Here is a 19,538-nt window from a genome sequence, read left to right as displayed (position 1 = left end):
TTCATTTATTGCAACCACTTCACCAGTGAATACAATCATCTGATTTCTACTTCACATCTCTAACTTTGATTACCATTTTTTATAGGACCAACTCTGTGAAATGAATCTTCCAGTATAAATTCCCAGCTTTCTAATCATTTCCACCCTTATTTGGATTACTGTGTTTGCTATTACTTCAAGGTATTATCATGCAGATATTTTAACCAGTCATATTGTAGGATGCATAGTCAGATGCTCACTGCTGATCAACAGGGACAGACCAGCCTGCCTGAAAAACTATAGAATGAAAGGTGGAAAAGTGCTGCCAATCCAGAAGACAGCAGCATCAGCCGTTAACACTCCTCAGTGGTTTCTGCAGTGAGCATCCATGTATCTGTATCCTTGATCTATAAGAAAACAGAATTTCTAGCAGTAATGACATCATAAAGACATCCCAATGTCCCATTGTATTTGGGCAAACTCGAGTCATGTAGGTTTATGGCAACTGTCTGAGTTGGTTTCAGTACCTCAGTCACTAGATAATTTCTTTGCACATGGCTGTGGAATTGCACTGCTTTCAAGACTGACAAAATGTTATAAATTTTGCATAGAAGATAGAACTCTGAGTAGGCCATTCAGCCAGTTGAGCCTGCTATGCTGTTTAGTAAGATATGGCTTATGGAATTGTGAATTGAACTCTATTTCTGTCTGCCTCTTCTTCCTCGTAGCCCTTGACTTGATCATTTATCAAAAATCTATCTAACTCAGCAATGAATAAATTTAGTTACCTCCACCACACTCTTTTCTGGGAAGAGAATTCCATAGGCTAACAATCCTCTAAGTCAAAAGTTTTGCCCTCATCTCCATCTTAAGAGTGGACCTATTATTCTTAAACTTTGTTTCTCAGTTCTAGTCAATTCTACAAGGAGAAACATCCTCTCAGGACCAAGACCATTAAGATTCCTTAGGAGGAGATGCTTTGAAAATAAATGTGAAGCTTAAGCATATTGTTACTTTGCTAGACTCTAGGCTTATATGTGAAACTAGTTGACAGTGAAGAAAGGAATACCATGCAAAAGCTTGGTAATGAATGGAATGAATCATTATAGCATATAGAAACAAGGAGAAATTGGGGAAGGCATGTACTCTAGAAATCCAGGAAAGAGTCAATTACTTATTTTCAATTGGTAGTGCATGACGACCTATATATATAGTATAAGGAACAGCCTGTTGTCGTTATGGTCATTGCAGGGTTCGCAACACTGAAGACCCCCATTTACCAAAGACTAATTGCAAATATAGTTTCAGTATCAAACCTTCTGACCTGTGTTTTGCAATTTAATATTCTTGGCTATCAGTTTGCGATTCCTCCGTATGAAGGTAATAGAGAAGGAAGTTAATTTTGTTGAAAAACTAGGTCATCATTTATGGGTGTATTGTGAGATATTGTCTAATAGAAAAATTAATAGAATCAAGCATAACCAGGTATAGCACAGGCAGTAATCAATTACTGGAGCTGTTTTACGTTCATTTTACACTTCATTTATATCACTCAGTATTTCAACTGAATAGCTTTTTTTAAATAAAAATGCATGAATAAAAAATGTACTTTCCTTTTGCTTCTACCAGCAAAATTGTTCTGTGCCTACAATTACTGACATCAATCACTAATCTATTAACGGATACTGACTCTGCCATCTATGAAATACTTTAAGAAACTACAGTCTGTGGCAATCATTTTCTATCTCCTAATTTGGCTGGAATATTAACATCAACATGTAAAGTGTTATTTCAATATTAATACATGTTTAAAAATATAGTTAATATATTACCAATTTCCCTACTTCTGATGTAGGATTCAGTTTTATTTCTTGATATACTGCATTGCAGTTTTGAGGATATTTTAAGGAAAGCCAGTGCAACATAGAAACTATGTCATCCAAATAATAAATAACACTTGAGAGTTATGAGGCATATTTGCTGGTACAGCTGTTGAAGTTGTGTAGTATTTCTGTAATGCCCTACATATTACATGCATACTTTTCAACTTTTTTGGTGATTAAATAGTTTTTACTCCCAAAGCACCATTTTTTATAAAAGTAAAATTTTCCTTAATTCCTGTAGACTACTTCATTTTCATTTGTAATTATTAGAGTGCATTCTTTGCCCACTCCCTCTCTCTCCCCTCCTCCCCTCCCCCCCCCCCCCCCCCCACACACACACACACACACACACACACACACACACATCTTTAATATGTTTGTGCAAAGGGAAGCCATACATGTTCCTAAATGTTCCAAAAATTAAATTAAAAAGCAGCCAGATGGTAAAAGAAAAACCATATCAGTTAAAGAAGTGCATCAAATTATTTAAGATTAGAGTGGTGCTGGAAAAGCGCAGCAGGTCAGACAGCATCCGAGGAGCAGGAAAATCGAGGTTTCGGGCAAAAGCCCTTCATCAGGAATGATACAGGGTTTTTGCCCGAAACGTTGATTTTCTGCTCCTTGGATGCTGCCTGACCTGCTGTGCTTTTCCAGCAACACATCTCCAGCACCCACTTTCGCCCATGAACTTATTTATCTTAGTAGAACTGAAATTGGCATCAATATCAATCAGAAATGAAAAAAAATTATCAGAACAGACAAATATGTATTGGAAAATGAATAAAAGCTGAAAATGCTGAAAATCCTGCTGCTGTGAGGCAACATTTGCTAAGAGAAAAATAATGTAATGTCTCAGGTTGATGACCTAACAACAGTATTTTTATCAGAATTCACACTATTTTGCTTTTATATTGGAGAAGGTAATAACAGGAAATTGTTTTATTTTTGTCATACTTGGATCAACTTAAGACTTGAACATCTGTAGAGTCACATAAAATCTTATCAACAATAAAAACAGAGATTGTGAAAATCTCAGGAGGTCTTGCAGCATCTGTGGAGAGAAAGCAGAGTTTATGTTTCGGGTTCAGTGATCCTTCTTCAGAGCTGATGGTCGCTGGGAAAATGTTGGTTTTTGTGCAGTGATGGGGGGGGTGCGTGGGTGGGGGAGGGGGTGTAAGGAGTCAACGATATGTGGTGATAGATGCCAAAGAGAGAGAAAACAGTTGGACAGGTCTTATCATGGCAGATTCCTGAATATTTGAGCATGTTCAAGTCATGAATTGATATGTTTTTGGAGACTAATTACATTAATGGATATGGAGATAGAGGTCAATAATCAGTGTTATAATCCCTGCTGCTGACATTACTAGACAAGTCAGATCCCAGAATGCAATCTGGCATTTTAAAAAAATTTAACACAGCACAGGATTCTGTCATTGAAACATTAGCACACAGATTGCAGGTTTTGTTTTAACAAGCAGAAGTTTATGACAAAAATAAAGCAAAACACATCCAGGTATGGTGCTGGACATCTTAAAACTCATCAAAGTGGATAAATCCCTGAGACCTGATCAGGTGTATTCTCGAAATCTATGGGAAGCTAGGGAAGTAATTGCTTGACCTCTTGCTGGGATATTTGTATCATCGATAGCCACAGGTGAGGTACTGGAAGACTGGAGGTTGGCTAACATGTTGCCACTATTTAGGAAGGTGGTAAGGAAAAGCCAGGAAATTAGATACTGGTGTGCCTGACTTGGTGGTGGGCAAATTGTTGGAGGGAATCCTGAGGGACAGGGTTTACATGTATTTGGAAAGGCAAGGGCTAATTTGGGATAATCAACATGGTATTGTGTGTGGAAATTATATCTCATTAACCTGATTGAGTTTCTGAAGAAGTAAGGAAGAGCATTGATGAGGACAGAGCAGTGGACATGATCTATATGGACTTTAATAAGGTGTTCGACAATATTCCCCATGGGAGACTGGTTAGCAAGGTTCAATCACATGGAATACAGGAAAAACTAGCCATTCGGATACAGAACTGGCTCGAAGGTAGACAATGGTGAAAGCCTATGACCAGTGGTGTGCCACAGGGTTCAGTGCAAGGTCTACTGCTTTTCATCATTTATATATATGATTTAGATGCGAACACAGGAGATATGGTTAGTAAGTTCACAGATAACACCAAATTTGGACAGGCAAGAAGGTTACCTCAGAATACAGTGGGACCTTGATCACATGGGCTAATGGGCTGAGGAGTGGCAGAAGGACTATAATTTAGATAAATTTGAGGCACTGCAGAGTAAGCTGATGAACTGTATGGTCTACTCCTGTTGCTACATTTCAAAAATGAAATAAAAGCATAATTCGATAAACTATTACCTTTATATAAAGTCAAACAACTGTGAGAAATAATAAAACAAAGTGCTGGAAATACCCAGGTTTGGAAGCATTTTGGGAAATTGGAACTAAGTTAGCATTTCAAGTCAAGTATGGCTCGGAGAACTCCATGATGATCGGCATCTGCCATTTTCAAAACTTTCTCAATGTCTGTGGACAATGGGGGATGTGGCTGATGCCCATTGATCCTGCTCTGAGATGCTGTTTGACACTCCTTGCAATCAGTGAGTTAAAATGGCCAGGTACGCATTCTGATCATGGAAACCATACCCTCTTTTTCAACAATTAGTGCCGTGGTCTGCAATGTAAAGGGCCTGTAGTTAATTTGAAAGTTACTGAAACAGTTCAGTGTGTAATATAATCGAGAAGTGTGTGGGTAGAGTGGTAGGTGAGCTGCGTTTAGGGTGCCAATTAGGTGAGAACCAGGTTAGGTGCAAGACCCAAGTGGAATTAATGAAATTTTCTTTTTATTTCAGCAGCTTATGGTAGATCCTACAAGGGAATAGGCAATTCTGGATTTAGTGATGTAATGAGGCAGACTATGGAATTTAAGGTGAAGGAGCCCCTAGGGGGCTGTCACAGTAATATGATAGAACTCATTCAGCAGTTTGAGAGGAAGAAGCCAGGTCAGATGTAATGGTATTACAATTGAGTGAAGGTAACTACAATGACATGAGAGAGGGGCTGGCCAGAATTGGTTGAATGGGGAGCTGAGCACAGAGGAAGGAGGAGTAGCAATAGTAGGGGTTTAGGAGGATGATTGAGGAGGCACAGCAGAAATCCTTCCCAAAAGAAGAAGCAGCATACTAAGCGGAGAATGAGGTAACTATGGCTGACAAGGAAAGCCAAGGACAACGTAAAAGCAAAAGAGAAAGAATACAATGTGGTGAAGATCAGTGGAAAACCAGATGACTGGAAAGCCTTTTTAAAAACCAGCAGAGAACAACTTAAAAATGTAATAAGAGGGAGTGGATGAAATATGAGGGTAAGCTAGCTAGTAATATAAAGAAAATAACATGAGGTTTTTTGGATAGATGAGAGGGAAGGGTAATGGGGAGCAAAGAAATGGTGGAGAAACTGAATAGGTACTTTGCATCAGTTTTCACAGTGGAATACCCAGCAACATACTAGAACTTTGAAAGTCCAGGGTAGAGATGAGTGCAATGACCTTCACTAAGGAGAAAGTCCTGGGGAAACTGAAAGGTCCAAAGTTAGATAAATCATCTAGACCAGGTGGACTATTTTCCCAGAGTTCTGAAGGAGATGGCTGAGGAAATTGTGGAGGCAGGTAGTCATTGATAGTCATAATTCAGTGGTGTCAGAGAAGGTCCCTGTCTGGAAAATTGCGAATGTAATATACCTCTTTAAGAAGGAAGGGAGGCAGAATGCACGTTGTTAGTAAGATTTGAGTCCATTATTAAAGAAGAGATCATGGAGTACTTGGAAGTGCATAGTAAGATGAGTCAGCATGGCTTCATCAAGACAAATCTGTTAGAATTCCTTGAGGTGGTAATGAGCAAATTAGACAAAAGAGTGTCGATGGGCAATATCTTTTTGGATTTCAAGAAGGAATTTGGCAATGTGCTGCGCAAGGCTACTAATTAAGAAGCAATAACATTAACTAGCATTAATTGACGATTGGCTGACTGGCAGAAGGCAGAGAGTGGGAATAAAGGAGTATTTTTCAGGATGGCAACCAGGAACTAGCAGAGTTTTACAGGGGATCTGTGTTAGGAGTCAATTATTCCATTGTACCTCAATGACCTGAACGAAAAATATCGAGGGCATTTTTGCGATATTTTCAGATGTCACAATTGCCTCGGTGATAGATGGTTGGAGGGACATGTAGTGTTGAGGAAGCAGGGAGGCTGTAGAAGGACTTGGACAGGCTAGGAGAGTAGGCAAAGAGGTGACAGATGGGATACAATGTGGGAAAATTAAGTTATGTACTTTGATAAGAAGAGAGGTATAGACAACTTCCTAAATGGTGAAAGGCTTTGGAAATCTGAAGCACAAAAGAGACTTAGGAGTCCTAGTTTACATTCCCAAGATTAACATGCAAGTTCTGTGGGCAGTTAGGAAAGTTAGGGCAATGTTTGCATTTGCGATTTTTGAGAAGATTTGAGGCCGAGCTCAGGTTGAGGTTCAGGTTGTAAGTTTGCCCGCTGAGCAGGAAGGTTTGTTTTTGGATGTTTTGTCACCATACCCGATAACATCATCAGTGAGCCTCCGATGAAGCGCTGGGGTTATATCTCACTTTCTGTTTGTGTCTTTGCTTCTTAAGGTGGGTGATATCATTTCTGGTTCTTTTTCTCAGAGGATGGTAGATGGGGTATAGATCAATGTGTTTATTGATGGAATTCTGGTTAGAGTGCGTATCTCTGTTTAGCTTGCCCTAGGATTGATGTGTTGTCCCAGTCAAAGTGGTATCCTTCCTTGTCTGTATGTAAGGATACTAGTGATAGTGGGTCACTTCTTTTGGTGGCTACTTGGTGTTCATGTATCCTGATGGCTTGTTTTCTGCCTGTTTGTCCAATGTAGTGTTGTTACAGTCCTTGCATGGTATTTTGTAAATGACGTTTGTTTTGCTGGTTGTTTTGTATCGGGTTCTTTAAACTGATTAGCCACTGTTTAAAGTGTGTTAGTAGGTTTGTGGGCTCCCATGATGCCAAGGGGTCGGAGTAGTCTGGAAGTCATTTCAGAGATGTCTTTGATGTAAGGTAACATGGCTGGAGTTTCTTGGCACGTTGTGTCTGCTTGTTTGTGTTTGTTGTTGAGAAATCAATGGACTGTGTTTATTGTCAAACAAACAACCCTTGCAACTATCCAACCCAAACTTTAGGTCAGCTACGTGGATGACACCTTAGTGATTACAAAACTGAACAAATTAAAGGAAACCTACAACAGCATCAACAATATCCTTACTGGCATAAAATTCACAAAACAGGAGGAGAAAAACAACACACACAAACCAAATACTTAACTACAGAAGCAATTATTCCAGCACCCACAAACGGAGCTGCATCGGTGCATTATGTCAATGAGCCACAACACACTGCAGCACTCAGGAACTATGAACAGCTGAAGAATGGGTACCCAATAAACAGTGTGCCAATTCCTCAACAACAAACCCAAACAAGCAGACACAACACTCCCAGAAACTCTAGCCACATTACCTTACATCAAAAACATCTCTGAACTGACTTCCAGATGACTCAGACACCTTGGCATCATGGTAGTCCACAAACCTGCCAACACATTTAAACAGCAGCCAATGAACCTAAAGGCCCCTATACAAACAACCAGAAAAACAAATGTCATTTACAAAAGGAGGAATTTCTTCAGTCAGAGAATGATGAATCTGTGTGCTCAGTGCCCAGAAGGCCACATCATTGAGTATCTTTAAGACAGAGATAGATAGGGTATTGATTAGTAACAGGATTAAGCATTATGGGGAGAAAGCAGGAGAATGGGGTTGATAAACTTATCAGCTATGATCAACTGGCAGAGCAGTCTTGATGGACTTGAATAGCACAATTTCTGTTTGTATATCTATAGGAGTTAGGGGTGCTAGGTGAGCCAAGAAAGGGGATGTAAGTTTGGTTGTTCAGTGGAACATGGTGTCATGTTGGATTTGTTGCAGTGGTGTCAAATGAGGCAAGAATGTCAGGTCCACTAGTGTCAGTGTGGTGGGTACCAGGTCAGGCAGGGTGTCTGTGTGGTTCAGCAGGGTTCAGTCAGGAGAGTTGTAGAGGTAGACAGGTATATTATTGCTGAGTTGAAGGTTCAGTTTCATTATTACCCATGGGTTAAAGCAAATTTTAATTCCATTATTGTTCCTGAGTAACTATTATGCCTATCTGTTGTAGCCCTCTCTAAACTTTCCAAGTGTGACTCATAGTCGGAGACTTACTCGGAAGGTTCCAGAGGCTGGGTAATTTCCCCAGTGATATTTCAATTTTCGAGGCAATTCCTATAAAGTCAATTGTGCCAGAATTTCCAATGCACAACTCCAATCTACCCTAATACAACCTCTATCTCCCCATTGGAACCTCTGGTCTTTTGTAAATGGAGAGAGATTACAGAACTGGTACCATGACCAAATTAGCTGTGATTCCATCAAATGCTGGAGAAGCTTCAAAACTAAATCCTATGTTTGTATGTTACCTTGAATTAATCGAATAGGGAACTCAAGAGACACTTCTTACTTAGAATGACTAGGATGATGTTCACTTGAATAAAGGATTAACTAAGTGGTTAGCATAGATGCATTCAGGGATAGGATAGATGAGCACCTGAGGACAATGTTGTACACATTATACATGTTTATAGGGTTAGATAAAGAAGGATATGACAAGGCTTATGTAGTGCACAAATACTGGCATAGATAACAAAAACAGAAATTGCGGGAAAAACTCAGCAAGTTTGGCAGCATCTGTGGAAAGAAAGCCGAGTTAATGTTTTTGGTCCAGTGACCTTTCTTCAGAACTGAATTGACCTGTTGGTCTAAATAGTCTGTTTCTATGCTGCAAATAAGTAATAGTTCTAACTGCAACACTGAGGAATTTTGCACCTTGATAGGAAGGAAATCATCACACACAATTCCTGACATCTATTATTAACTTATGGCTTTATTCAGTTCCTGCCATAAATGCTTAGCACTACAATTCATGTATTTTGAACTAAACACACAAACTGTTTGTCCCACTTTATATCAGATCATGAAAAATGAGGGAGCTAAGAATGTAAAGTTGAATGCTGAATTCAGCAATATTACTAAGAGTACTCCACAGCATCAGAAACAATTCCAACCACACACTTATTGATTTGAATGCTGTAAAGGTGATCTTAGTGACTAGGTAAAAACAATGACTGCAGATGCTGAAAACCAAATACTGGATTAGTGGTGCTGGAAGAGCACAGCAGTTCAGGCAGCATCCAACGAGCAGCGAAATCGACGTTTCGGGCAAAAGCCCTTCATCAGGAATAAAGGCAGTGAGCCTGAAGCGTGGAGAGATAAGCTAGAGGAGGGTGGGGGTGAGGAGAGAGTAGCATCAAGTACAATAGGTGAGTGGGGGAGGAGATGAAGGTGATAGGTCAAGGAGGAGAGGGTGGAGTGGATAGGTGGAAAAGAAGATAGGCAGGTCGGACAAGTCCGGACAAGTCAAGGAGACAGTTACTGAGCTGGATGTTTGAAACTAGGATGAGGTGGGGGTAGGGGAAATGAGGAAGCTGTTGAAGTCCACATTGATGCCCTGGGGTTGAAGTGTTCCGAGGCGGAAGATGAGGCGTTCTTCCTCCAGGTGTCTGGTGGTGAGGGAGCGGCAGTGAAGGAGGCCCAGGACCTCCATGTCCTCGACAGAGTGGGAGGGGGAGTTGAAATGTTGGGCCACGGGGCGGTTTGGTTGATTGGTGCGGGTGTCTCGGAGATGTTCCCTAAAGCGCTCTGCTAGGAGGCGCCCAGTCTCCCCAAAGTAGAGGAGACAACATCGGGAGCAACGGATACAATAAATGATATTAGTGGATGTGCAGGTGAAACTTTGATGGACGTGGAAGGCTCCTTTAGGGCCTTGGATAGAGGTGAGGGAGGAGGTGTGGGCACAGGTTTTACACTTCCTGCGGTGGCACGGGAAAGTGCCAGAATGGGAGGGTGGGTCGTTGGGGGGTGTGGACCTGACCAGGTAGTCACGGAGGGAACGGTCTTTGCGGAAGGCGGAAAGGGGTGGGGAGGGAAATATATCCCTGGTGGTGGGGTCTTTTTGGAGGTGGCGGAAATGTCGGAGGATGATTTGGTTGATGCAAAGGTTTGTAGGGTGGAAGGTGAGCACCAGGGGCGTTCTGTCCTTGTTACGGTTGGAGGGGTGGGGTCTGAGGGCGGAGGTCCGGGATGTGGACGAGATGCGTTGGAGGGCATCTTTAACCATGTGGGAAGGGAAATTGCGGTCTCTAAAGAAGGAGGCCATCTGGTGTGTTCTTTGGTGGAACTGGTCCTCCTGGGAGCAGATACGGTGGAGGCGGAGAAATTGGGAATACGGGATGGCATTTTTGCAAGAGATAGAGTGGGAAGAGGTGTAATCCAGGTAGCTATGGGAGTCGGTGGGTTTGTAAAAAAATGTCAGTGTCAAGTCGGTCATCACTAATGGAGATGGAGAGGTCCAGGAAGGGGAGCGAGGTGTCAGAGATAGTCCAGGTAAATTTAAGGTCAGGGTGGAATGTGTTGGTGAAGTTGATGAATTGCTCAACCTCCTCGCGGGAGCACGAGGTGGCGCCAATGCAGTCATCAATGTAGCGGAGGAAGAGGTGGGGAGTAGTGCCGGTGTAATTACGGATCTTAGTGACTGCCTAAAACTGACATTGATGATATCAGTAGAGAGAAATAAGCAATGTGAGAGTAAATGCTAGTGTAAAGAACTGGGTTAGGAAATGTGTCCCAGATACAAATTATCTGTCGTGTTTAAGGAATGAATTGTAGGTACAAATTCAATGTTATACAAATGGTGGTAGAAATTGGAGCTCTTGTTTTGCAAATGACAGTTGATTCTAGATCAGCTATTCAAGTTGCAACTGAAATTCATAGATTCTTGTTAAATAAAGATATTAAGGGGTATGGAGCAAAGGTGGGTTTATGGTGTTAGATTGCAGATCTACTGTAATCTTCCGAACTAACTTTTCAAGGATTGAAAATCAGTAAAACCACTTTCTGGAATAAACTGTTTCTTGAGACAATATGATAAGGAATTAAAAGCATATGCCCATTAGCCATATCTTGGAAAAGGAGTTGAAGCTACATACATTGTTTTAACAACCGCTTGATAACTAGCTGCCTTATGCCACAAGGACAAATGATTGCCCAGCAGAAGAATTTAAGGAGTTAATAGCAGCATTGGCTGTGTTTTGAAGCGACAACTAACACCAAATGTACAATGGAACAGAGAAGCTAATCCTGATCAAAAGGCAAGCTACAGACTTGATGACTTCAGAAATCTAGTCAGTGATGTGGATGAATGGATCTAAAGTATCATTGATAAACTCACACCACAGACTTCACAAGACAGAAAATCCTATTAGAATTTAACTTTGAAATTCTTCAGTAGCACTACTCTGGAGAAGCACACTGTACAAGGATCTGGGCATATCAAAGACAAATGTTGTTAATTGGAATCATAGCTAAATTCCGTCATTAATAGGGTAATAGCTAGGTTTGGCTGTGAGGTTTGGTTAGCTTACTTCAGGAGTCTTATTTTGATTGCTGCATGCAATAAAGTTTAAGTAATTGATTCAGTATTTGATTGTCTGAGAGCTTTCTTAATAAGTAGCTGAATTAAAGGTAGCTTGTGGTAATTTACAGACAATAGGCCATAATCTTATTTAATAGTGAGAGAGAGTGGAAAGGCAAGTGGCCTATTCTGTTCCTATGTTAGGCTTCTTGAATATGCTGATAAGTGACCGATGGCTTGTTTTGAGATTCACACCTGAAATGAAATTATCCTGATACCAAATGTACATACAGTCTAGAACAGTGCTCCTTAAGTAAATTGCCATTTAAAAAAATTGTACTTTTCTTTTTAACAATTCCTTTTAATTTAAAACTCTTGACAGGAATTAAATATGTGAGCTGTCCACTTCTGCTTAGTTCTTCTGAAGTGCTTACCACCTCAGACTCAAGTCATTTTTGTTTTCTTCCATTCCTACCTGCTTCCACAGCCAACCCTGGCAACTCATTAGTACTCTCTTAACCAGCCAAGCAGAACTATAGTGATTCCTTCTTAGGCTTTAATAAACATTATTTCTGTTCATTTTGATGAGTATGTTGATATAGGGTTTTGTCAAGCTAATTTTCATGAATGACATTTAGGCCAAATGAAACAAATTTTTTAATATATAAACAGGCAGTACAAGAAAACTACTTGACGCACCAATTTTAAATGGATAGTAGAAAGCAATGGAAAGGGTTTTTTAAAAAAATGTTGAAGTGTTAATATCAATTTTCTTATTTTGCTCTAATCTTTAGTGAATTAATTTGTTAAACTATATAGCTAAAATATAACTAAATTAATGCTCCAATATTCAGTATGGTTTTCCTGTGTTTCATGTAAATAATGTTTATGACATGAAAAAGCAGAAACACTATAATCAATATCACTCTGAAACTGATTGCACACAAAGTTATCCCAAAGGTTTTGCAAAACAGGCAGATCCTTAAAATTGGTACCTATGAGTTGTCACTCCTAATACCAACAACCAGTTCAGTACAGTATCTAACTGACTGACTACATTGAGTGAAGTGTCCATTGGGAAGTCATTAATAAACTTATGTTGTCTTTTTTTAAAATATCCAATTATTGACGTTCTTACTTCCTAGTGACACTAAATGAAAGAAGACATACTGGAAAGATCAGGAGGCATGAGATACTTGCCATATCTTGCATGATGCTTCTAACTACCCACGTAAACTCCAGGAAACGTATTAAACTGTAATCTTAAGGAATTGGCTCTGCAGGATTCTGAAATGAATTTCAGATCTATTTCATGTGGTGCAAAAACATAAGCTATTTTGTAGCCATAAATGCAGTATTATCCATAGCAGGAAATATATTAGAGCACTTCTTGATTTATAATCCCTGTATCTTGTGTGAGGGTAATCTATGTATCAGCAAATAAAGTTTTGTAACAAGTTATTGATACATCAACCTTCCACTTCTATTCTAATGACTATTATCCGAAGTATGACAGTACTACTTTGGCTTAGATTGTGTTATTTAAAGAACTGGGACTCACCCATTATTACCTCAGGCTAACAAAATGAAATTTCCAGGTGGTAAATTGACATTTGGTATTTACAAATAGTAAGGAGAGGGAAGAAGATTTCTGTATTGGGTTGCCCTGACTTATTGACACTTAATTTCATGAACTTTTCAGCAGCCTCTTAATGATAAATTTTACACTACTGTTCCTAATTGACTACCTTGTCACCTTGTAAGATAAGATGATATTAGTTTTCATGTCTTAGTGAGAAGGAATTAACACCTGGATAGACGTTAGCCTATCGTCTTGGTGAAGTCTTTGTAGGTTCTTCCCTTTTCCAATGCTCAAGCAAAGGTTTCAAAAGCCTGCAAAAACTGAGTCATTGGATAATAGTGCTTGATCCCTCCTCGAGTTCAAGTCTAATTGTACGTAATGTGTGCAATGATGTCATGGAAGCAAAGTATACTTGACAAAATAAAATTTTGGCTGATATGCGAAGTCTGACTATATCTTTCTTGGCTGTTACCATGTTATACAGCATCAACATAATAATTGTCTATCACCCTTCTTATCAACAATAATATTTTAGAATATGCAAGTCATAGTGTCATAGAGATGTACAGCACAAAAACAAATCTTTCGGTCCAACTCGTCCATGCCGACCAGCTATCCTAAACTAATCCAATCCCATTTGCCAGCACCCGGCCGTATGCCTCTAAACCCTTCCTATTCATATACCCATCCAGATGCCTTTTAACTGTTGTAATTGCCCCAGCCTCCTCCTCTTCCACTGGCAGCTCATTTCATACACGTACCACCTTCTGCATGAAAAGGTTGCCCCTTAGGTCCTTTTTAAGGTTTTCCCCTCTCACCCTAAACCTATGCTGACTAGTTCTGGACTCCCCCCACCCCAGAGAACATAGAACAAGACAGCACTGCACAGACCCTTCAGCCCTCGATGTTGTCACAGGTTGGCGCAACAATCTGAAGCCTATCTAACCTATACTATTCCATTCTCATCCATATGCCTGTCCAATGACCATTTAAATGCCCTTACAATTGGCACGTCTACTACTGTTGCAGGCAGTACATTCCACACCCGTACTATTCTCTGAGTAAAGAAAATACCTCTGACATCTGTCCTATGTCTATCACCCCTCAATTTAAAGCTATGTCCCCTCATGCTAGCCATCGCCATCTGAGGAAAAAGGTTATGACTGTCCAACCTATCTAACTCTCTGATTATCAAGCCTTGTCTGTTTGCCCTATCCATGCCCCTTATGATTTCATAAACTTCTAAAAGGTCACTCCTCAGCCTCTGACACTCCAGGGAAAACCGCCTCAGCCTATTCAGCCTCTCCCTATAGCTCAAAGTCCTTGTAAGTCTTTTCTGAACCTTTTCAAGTTTCATAATATCCGTCTGATAGGAAGGAGACCAGAACTGCATGCAATTTTCCAAAAGTGGCCTAACCAATGTCCTGCACAGCTGGACATTGGTGGGCGGCACGGTGGCACAGTGGTTAGCACTGCTGCCTCACAGCGCCAGAGACCCGGGTTCAATTCCCGCCGCAGGCGACTGACTGTGTGGAGTTTGCACATTCTCCCCATGTCTGCGTGGGTTTCCTCCGGGTGCTCCGGTTTCCTCCCATAGTCCAAAAGATGTGCAGGTCAGGTGAATTGGCCATGCTAAATTACCCGTAGTGTTAGGTAAAGGGTAGATGTAGGGGTATGGGTGGGTTGCGCTTCGGCGGGGCGGTGTGGACTTGTTGGGCCGAAGGGCCTGTTTCCACACTGTAAATAATCTAATAATATGACTTTCCAACTCCTATATTCACTGTTCTGAGCAATAAAGAAAAGCATACCAAACCGCCTTCTTCACTATCCCATCTACCTGCAACTCTATTTTCAAGGAACTATGACGCCCAAGGTCTCTGTTCAGAAACACTACCCATGACTTTACCATTAAGTGTATAGGTCCTGCTCTGATTTATCTTTCCAAAATTGAGCACCTCATGTTTATATAAATTAAACTCCATCTGCCACTCCACAGCCCATTGGCCCATCTGATGAACATCCCATTGTACTCTGAGGTAACTTTCACTGTCTACAACACTTCCAATTTTGATGTCATCTGCAAACTTACTGACGATTCCTCCCTATGTTCACATCTGAGTCATTTACATAAATGATGAAAAGTAGTTGACCCAGCACTGATTTTTGTGGCACACCACTGGTTACAGGCCTCCAGTCTGAAAAACAACCCTCCACCGCTACCCTCTGTCTTCTACCTTTGAACCAGTTCTGTATCCAAATGGCTAGTTCTCCCTGTATTCCATCTAATCTTGCTAACCAATCTACCATGATGAATCTTGTTGAATGCCTAACTGCAGTCCATACAGACAGGTCCACCGCTCTGCCATCATCAATCCTCTTCTTTACTTCTTCAAAAAACTTAATCAAGTTATACATGTTTTCCCATATTCAAAGCCATGTTGACTATCCCTAATCAGTCCTTGCCTTTCCAAATACATGTAAATCCTGTCCCTCAGGATTCCCTCCAACAACTTGCCCACCACCGATGTCAGGTTCACCGGTCTATTGTTCCCCGGCTTTTCCTTACCACCTTTCTTAAATTGTGGCACCATATTAGTCAACCTCCAGTCTTGCAGGCAGCATCAGGAGGTGGAGAAGTCAACGTTTCTGGTGTAACCTTTCTTCAAGACTGGGGGTAGGTGTAAGGGGAGCTGTAGATAAAGGTGGGGAGGGAAGGTGGGGGAGTAGGAGGAGGGGGTGTGTGGTGAGGGTGGTGAGGTAGTGATAGGTAAACACAGGTAGAGGATACGACCCCGTTGGTTGATAGGAGGAATGAATCCGGTTGGAATCCTTCATTACTCCATAGAACGCTGACACCTCCACCTCCTGATGCTGCCTGGCTTGCTGTGTTCACCCAGCCTCTTGCTTGTTTACCTTGGATTTCAGCATCTGCAGTTTTGCTTTGTCTCTAACCTCCAATCTTCCGGCACCTTACCTGTGATTATTGGTGTTACAACCAGATGTCCTTTCTCCCATCAACCCTCTGCATTTTTCCAGGCTGGGGATTGACACCAATCCAGCAGGGAACTTTTGACTCGGAGGCGGAAGTGCTATCAACTGATCCACTTGGACTCCCTTGTTGTGTGTGTGTGTTTTGGTGTTTTTATACGTAACAGTTTTGAAAACGTAGGCATGCAATGTTTTAAATCAATTTACAGCTATAATGTGTTTAAAATGTAATATGATTCCAATGACAGAGCTCGGAATAGTGCAGCAAAACCTACTTAAATGTAGAAGAACAGTAGAGAATTTTAAAGTGTGCAATAATCATATTGAACATCTTATTACTCCACAGAACAACACAACACAGTGAGAAGTTAGAAGTGGATCCAAGCAAGCACCGGTGTGTTGATTTGACGAACATAGTGACAGAGAGGAAATCAGTTGCTCAAGGTCCCATCAAATTCCATCAACTGAAGTTACCAGAAAGAAACAGTGATGACTTCCAGGACAACCCTGAAGTTCCAGCATTAGTTGATTAAAAATAGCTTTGAATCAGGATCATCTGATTGTAGTGTTATTCCTCTGTAAACTTAACTAAATTGTTAAAACTATATTATGTTTAAGCAGTAATGACCATAAAGATATCCATTACTAGAACTATCTGGCTATGTTGTTGTTTACTATTAATTGACAAATGTTTTCCTGTATTAACTAGAGAGAAGCAAATTAGTTTATTTTCTAGATATACAAAATGAAAATAGAGAACAGAATTATAAAAATTATTTGTAATAGGAGGTTGAGTAGACCATTTACCCAATCAAGGCTTCGCTGTCTTGAGACTCATAGTTGGTGTGTTGCCTCCCAGGTGCCAGGGTCCGTGATGTCTCGGATTGTGTCTTTGGGGTCCTGAAGTGAGAGGGTGACCAGCCCCAAGTTGTGGTCCATGTAGGTACCAACGACACAGGTAGAAAGAGGGATAGGGATGTAAGGCAGGATTTGAGGGAGCTAGGGTGGAAGCTGAGAGCTAGAACAAACAGAGTTATTATCTCTGGTTTGTTACTCGTGCCGCATGATAGCGAGGCAAGGAATAGGGAGAGATATCAGCTGAACACGTGCTGCAAGGATGATGCAGGAGAGAGGGTTTCAGACACATGGATAATTGGGGCTCATTCTGAGGAAGGTGGAACCTCTACAAATAGGATGGTCTTCACTTGAATCAGAGGTGTACTCAAATCCTGGGCAGGAAATTTGCTAGTGCTATCCGGGTCGGTTTAAACTAGCTCAGTAGGGGCATGGGAACCTGAGGTGTAGTTCCAGTGCACAGGAGGATGGAAGTATGGAGGGCATGGACGGGATTTCACGGTCACAGGAATGTGCTGACAGACAGCAAGCTGGTTTGAAGTGTGTTTATTTCAACACCAGAGTTATCGATGAGGGAAGGGCAATTATAATGCGATTAGGCAAGACTTAAGATACATAGAAAGGGGTAGCAAAATGCAGGGGATGGGGAGAATCGAAATGTGGAGCTTTTTTTAAGGAACAGATATTGCGTGCCCTTGATAGGTATGACCCTGTCAGGCAGGGAGGAAGTGATAGGTAAGGAAACCGTGGTTTACTGCAGCAATTGCATCTCTTGTTAAGTGGAAGAAGGTGGTTTATGTGACAATGAGACGAGGTGGTTCAGATGAGGCAATGGAGAGTTACAGATTAGCTAGGAAAGATTTAAAGAGAGAGTTAAAAAGAACAAAGAGAGGACATGAGCAGAATTGAGCAGGTAGAATAAAGGAGAACCCTAAAACCTTCTATAGGTACGTGAGCAGTAAAAAGATGATGAGCGTAGTAATAGGGTCAGTCAAAGACAGAAGTGAGAAGTTTTGTGTGGACCCTGTGGAGATCGGAGAGGTGCTAAACAAATACTTCTCATCAGTTTTCACTTAGGGAAAGGAGAATAATGTAGAGAAGAACGCGATACAAGATATTAGACTAGAAAGGATCTAGTAAGGAAGAAGTGTTATCAATTCTAGAAGGGCTGGATGGGAGTTATGAGGATTCTCTGGGAAGCTAGGGAGGAGGTGTTGGAGCTTTTGACTTTGTTCTTTGAGTCATCATTGTCTACAGGTTTAGTACCAGAGAACTGGAGGATTGCAAATGTGCCCTTGTTCAAGAAGGGCAGTAGAGATGACCCAGGTAATTATAGACCAGTGAGCCTTACACCTGTTGTAGGAAAACTTTTGGATAGGATTTATAATGATCTAGCAAGCAACAATTTGATTGCAGATAGTCAACATGGTTTCATCAAGGGCAGATCATATCTCTCAAACCTCATTGAGTTTTTTGAGAAGGTGATCAAGCATGTGGATGAGGGTAGGGCAGTTGACATGGTGTACATGGACTTCAGTAAAGCCTTTGATAAGCCCAGATGGTAGGCTTTTGGAGAAAATGCAGAGGCATGGGATTAAGGGTGATTTAGCAGCTTGGATTAGAAACTGGCTTTCTGTAAGAAGGCAGTGAGTGGTGGTTGATGGAAAATATCCAGCCTGGAGTCCGTGTACTAGTGGTGTGCCACATGGATCTGTTTTGGGACCACTGCTGTTTGTCATTTTTATAAATGACTTAGACGCAGGCATAGATGGATGGGTTAGTAAGTTTGCAGATGACACGAAAGTCGGTGGAATGGTGGACAGTGTGGAAGAATGTTGCAGGTTGCAGGGGGACTCGGATAAACTGCAGAATTGGGGTGAGAGGTGGCAAATGGAGTTCAATGCAGATAAATGTAAGGTGATTCACTTTGGGAAGAATAACAGGAAGGATCAATGGAAAGGTTCTTGGTAGTGTGGATGTGCAGAGGAATCTTGGAGTCCATGTACATAGATCCCTGAAAGTTGCCACCCAGCCTGATAGTGCTATTAAGGAGGCATATGGTGTATTAGGTTTTATTGGTAGAGGGATTGAGTTCCAGAGCCATGATGTCATGGTGCAACAATACAAAACACTAGTGCGGCCACATTTGGAATATTGTGTACAATTCTGGTCGCCCCATTACAGGAAGGATGTGGAAGCATTGGAAAAGGTGCAGGGGACATTTACCAGGATGTTGCCTGTTCTGGCGGGAAAGTCTTATGAGGAAAGGCTGAAAGACTTGGGTCTGTTCTCATTGGAAAGAAGAAGGCTAAGAGGTGATTTGGTAGAGACATACAAGATGATCAGGGCATTAGTTAGGGTAGACAGTCAAAGTCTTTTTCCTAGGATGATGACATCAGCTTGTATGAGGGGGCATAGCTACAAGTTGAGAGGTGATAGACTTAAGACAGATGTCAGAGGCAGGTTCTTTCCTCAGAGAGTGGTAAGGGCATGGAATGCCCTGTCTGCCAATTTAGTTAACTCAGCAACATTACTGAGATTTAAACAATTCTTGGATAATTACAAGGATGATGTTGGGATAGTGTAAGGGATGGGCTTAGATTAGGGTCCGCGCAACATTGAGGGCCGAAGGGC

General features: G+C 41.2%; 1 protein-coding gene across 2 annotated transcripts in view; it reads left to right on the top strand.

The window, feature by feature from the left end:
• The window catches only part of dnaaf11 (dynein axonemal assembly factor 11), an 83,008-nt gene extending 66,263 nt beyond the window's left edge, over window positions 1-16,745 (top strand). The window contains exon 12 of one of the 2 annotated variants that reach the window (XM_072570442.1): window positions 16,396-16,745. In XM_072570442.1, the coding sequence (XP_072426543.1) occupies window positions 16,396-16,582 (187 nt within the window). In that variant the 3' untranslated portion in view covers window positions 16,583-16,745. The remainder of the gene's footprint in view (window positions 1-16,395) is intronic. The other variant, XM_072570443.1, reaches the window with a different exon arrangement.
• The last annotated feature ends 2,793 nt before the right edge of the window (window positions 16,746-19,538 follow it).

The sequence above is a fragment of the Chiloscyllium punctatum genome, chromosome 5 (genome assembly GCF_047496795.1).
Source record: "Chiloscyllium punctatum isolate Juve2018m chromosome 5, sChiPun1.3, whole genome shotgun sequence".
Lineage (NCBI taxonomy): Eukaryota > Metazoa > Chordata > Chondrichthyes > Orectolobiformes > Hemiscylliidae > Chiloscyllium > Chiloscyllium punctatum.
The sequence above is the reverse complement of the archived record's forward strand: the minus strand, read 5'-3'. Positions and strand labels throughout refer to the sequence as shown.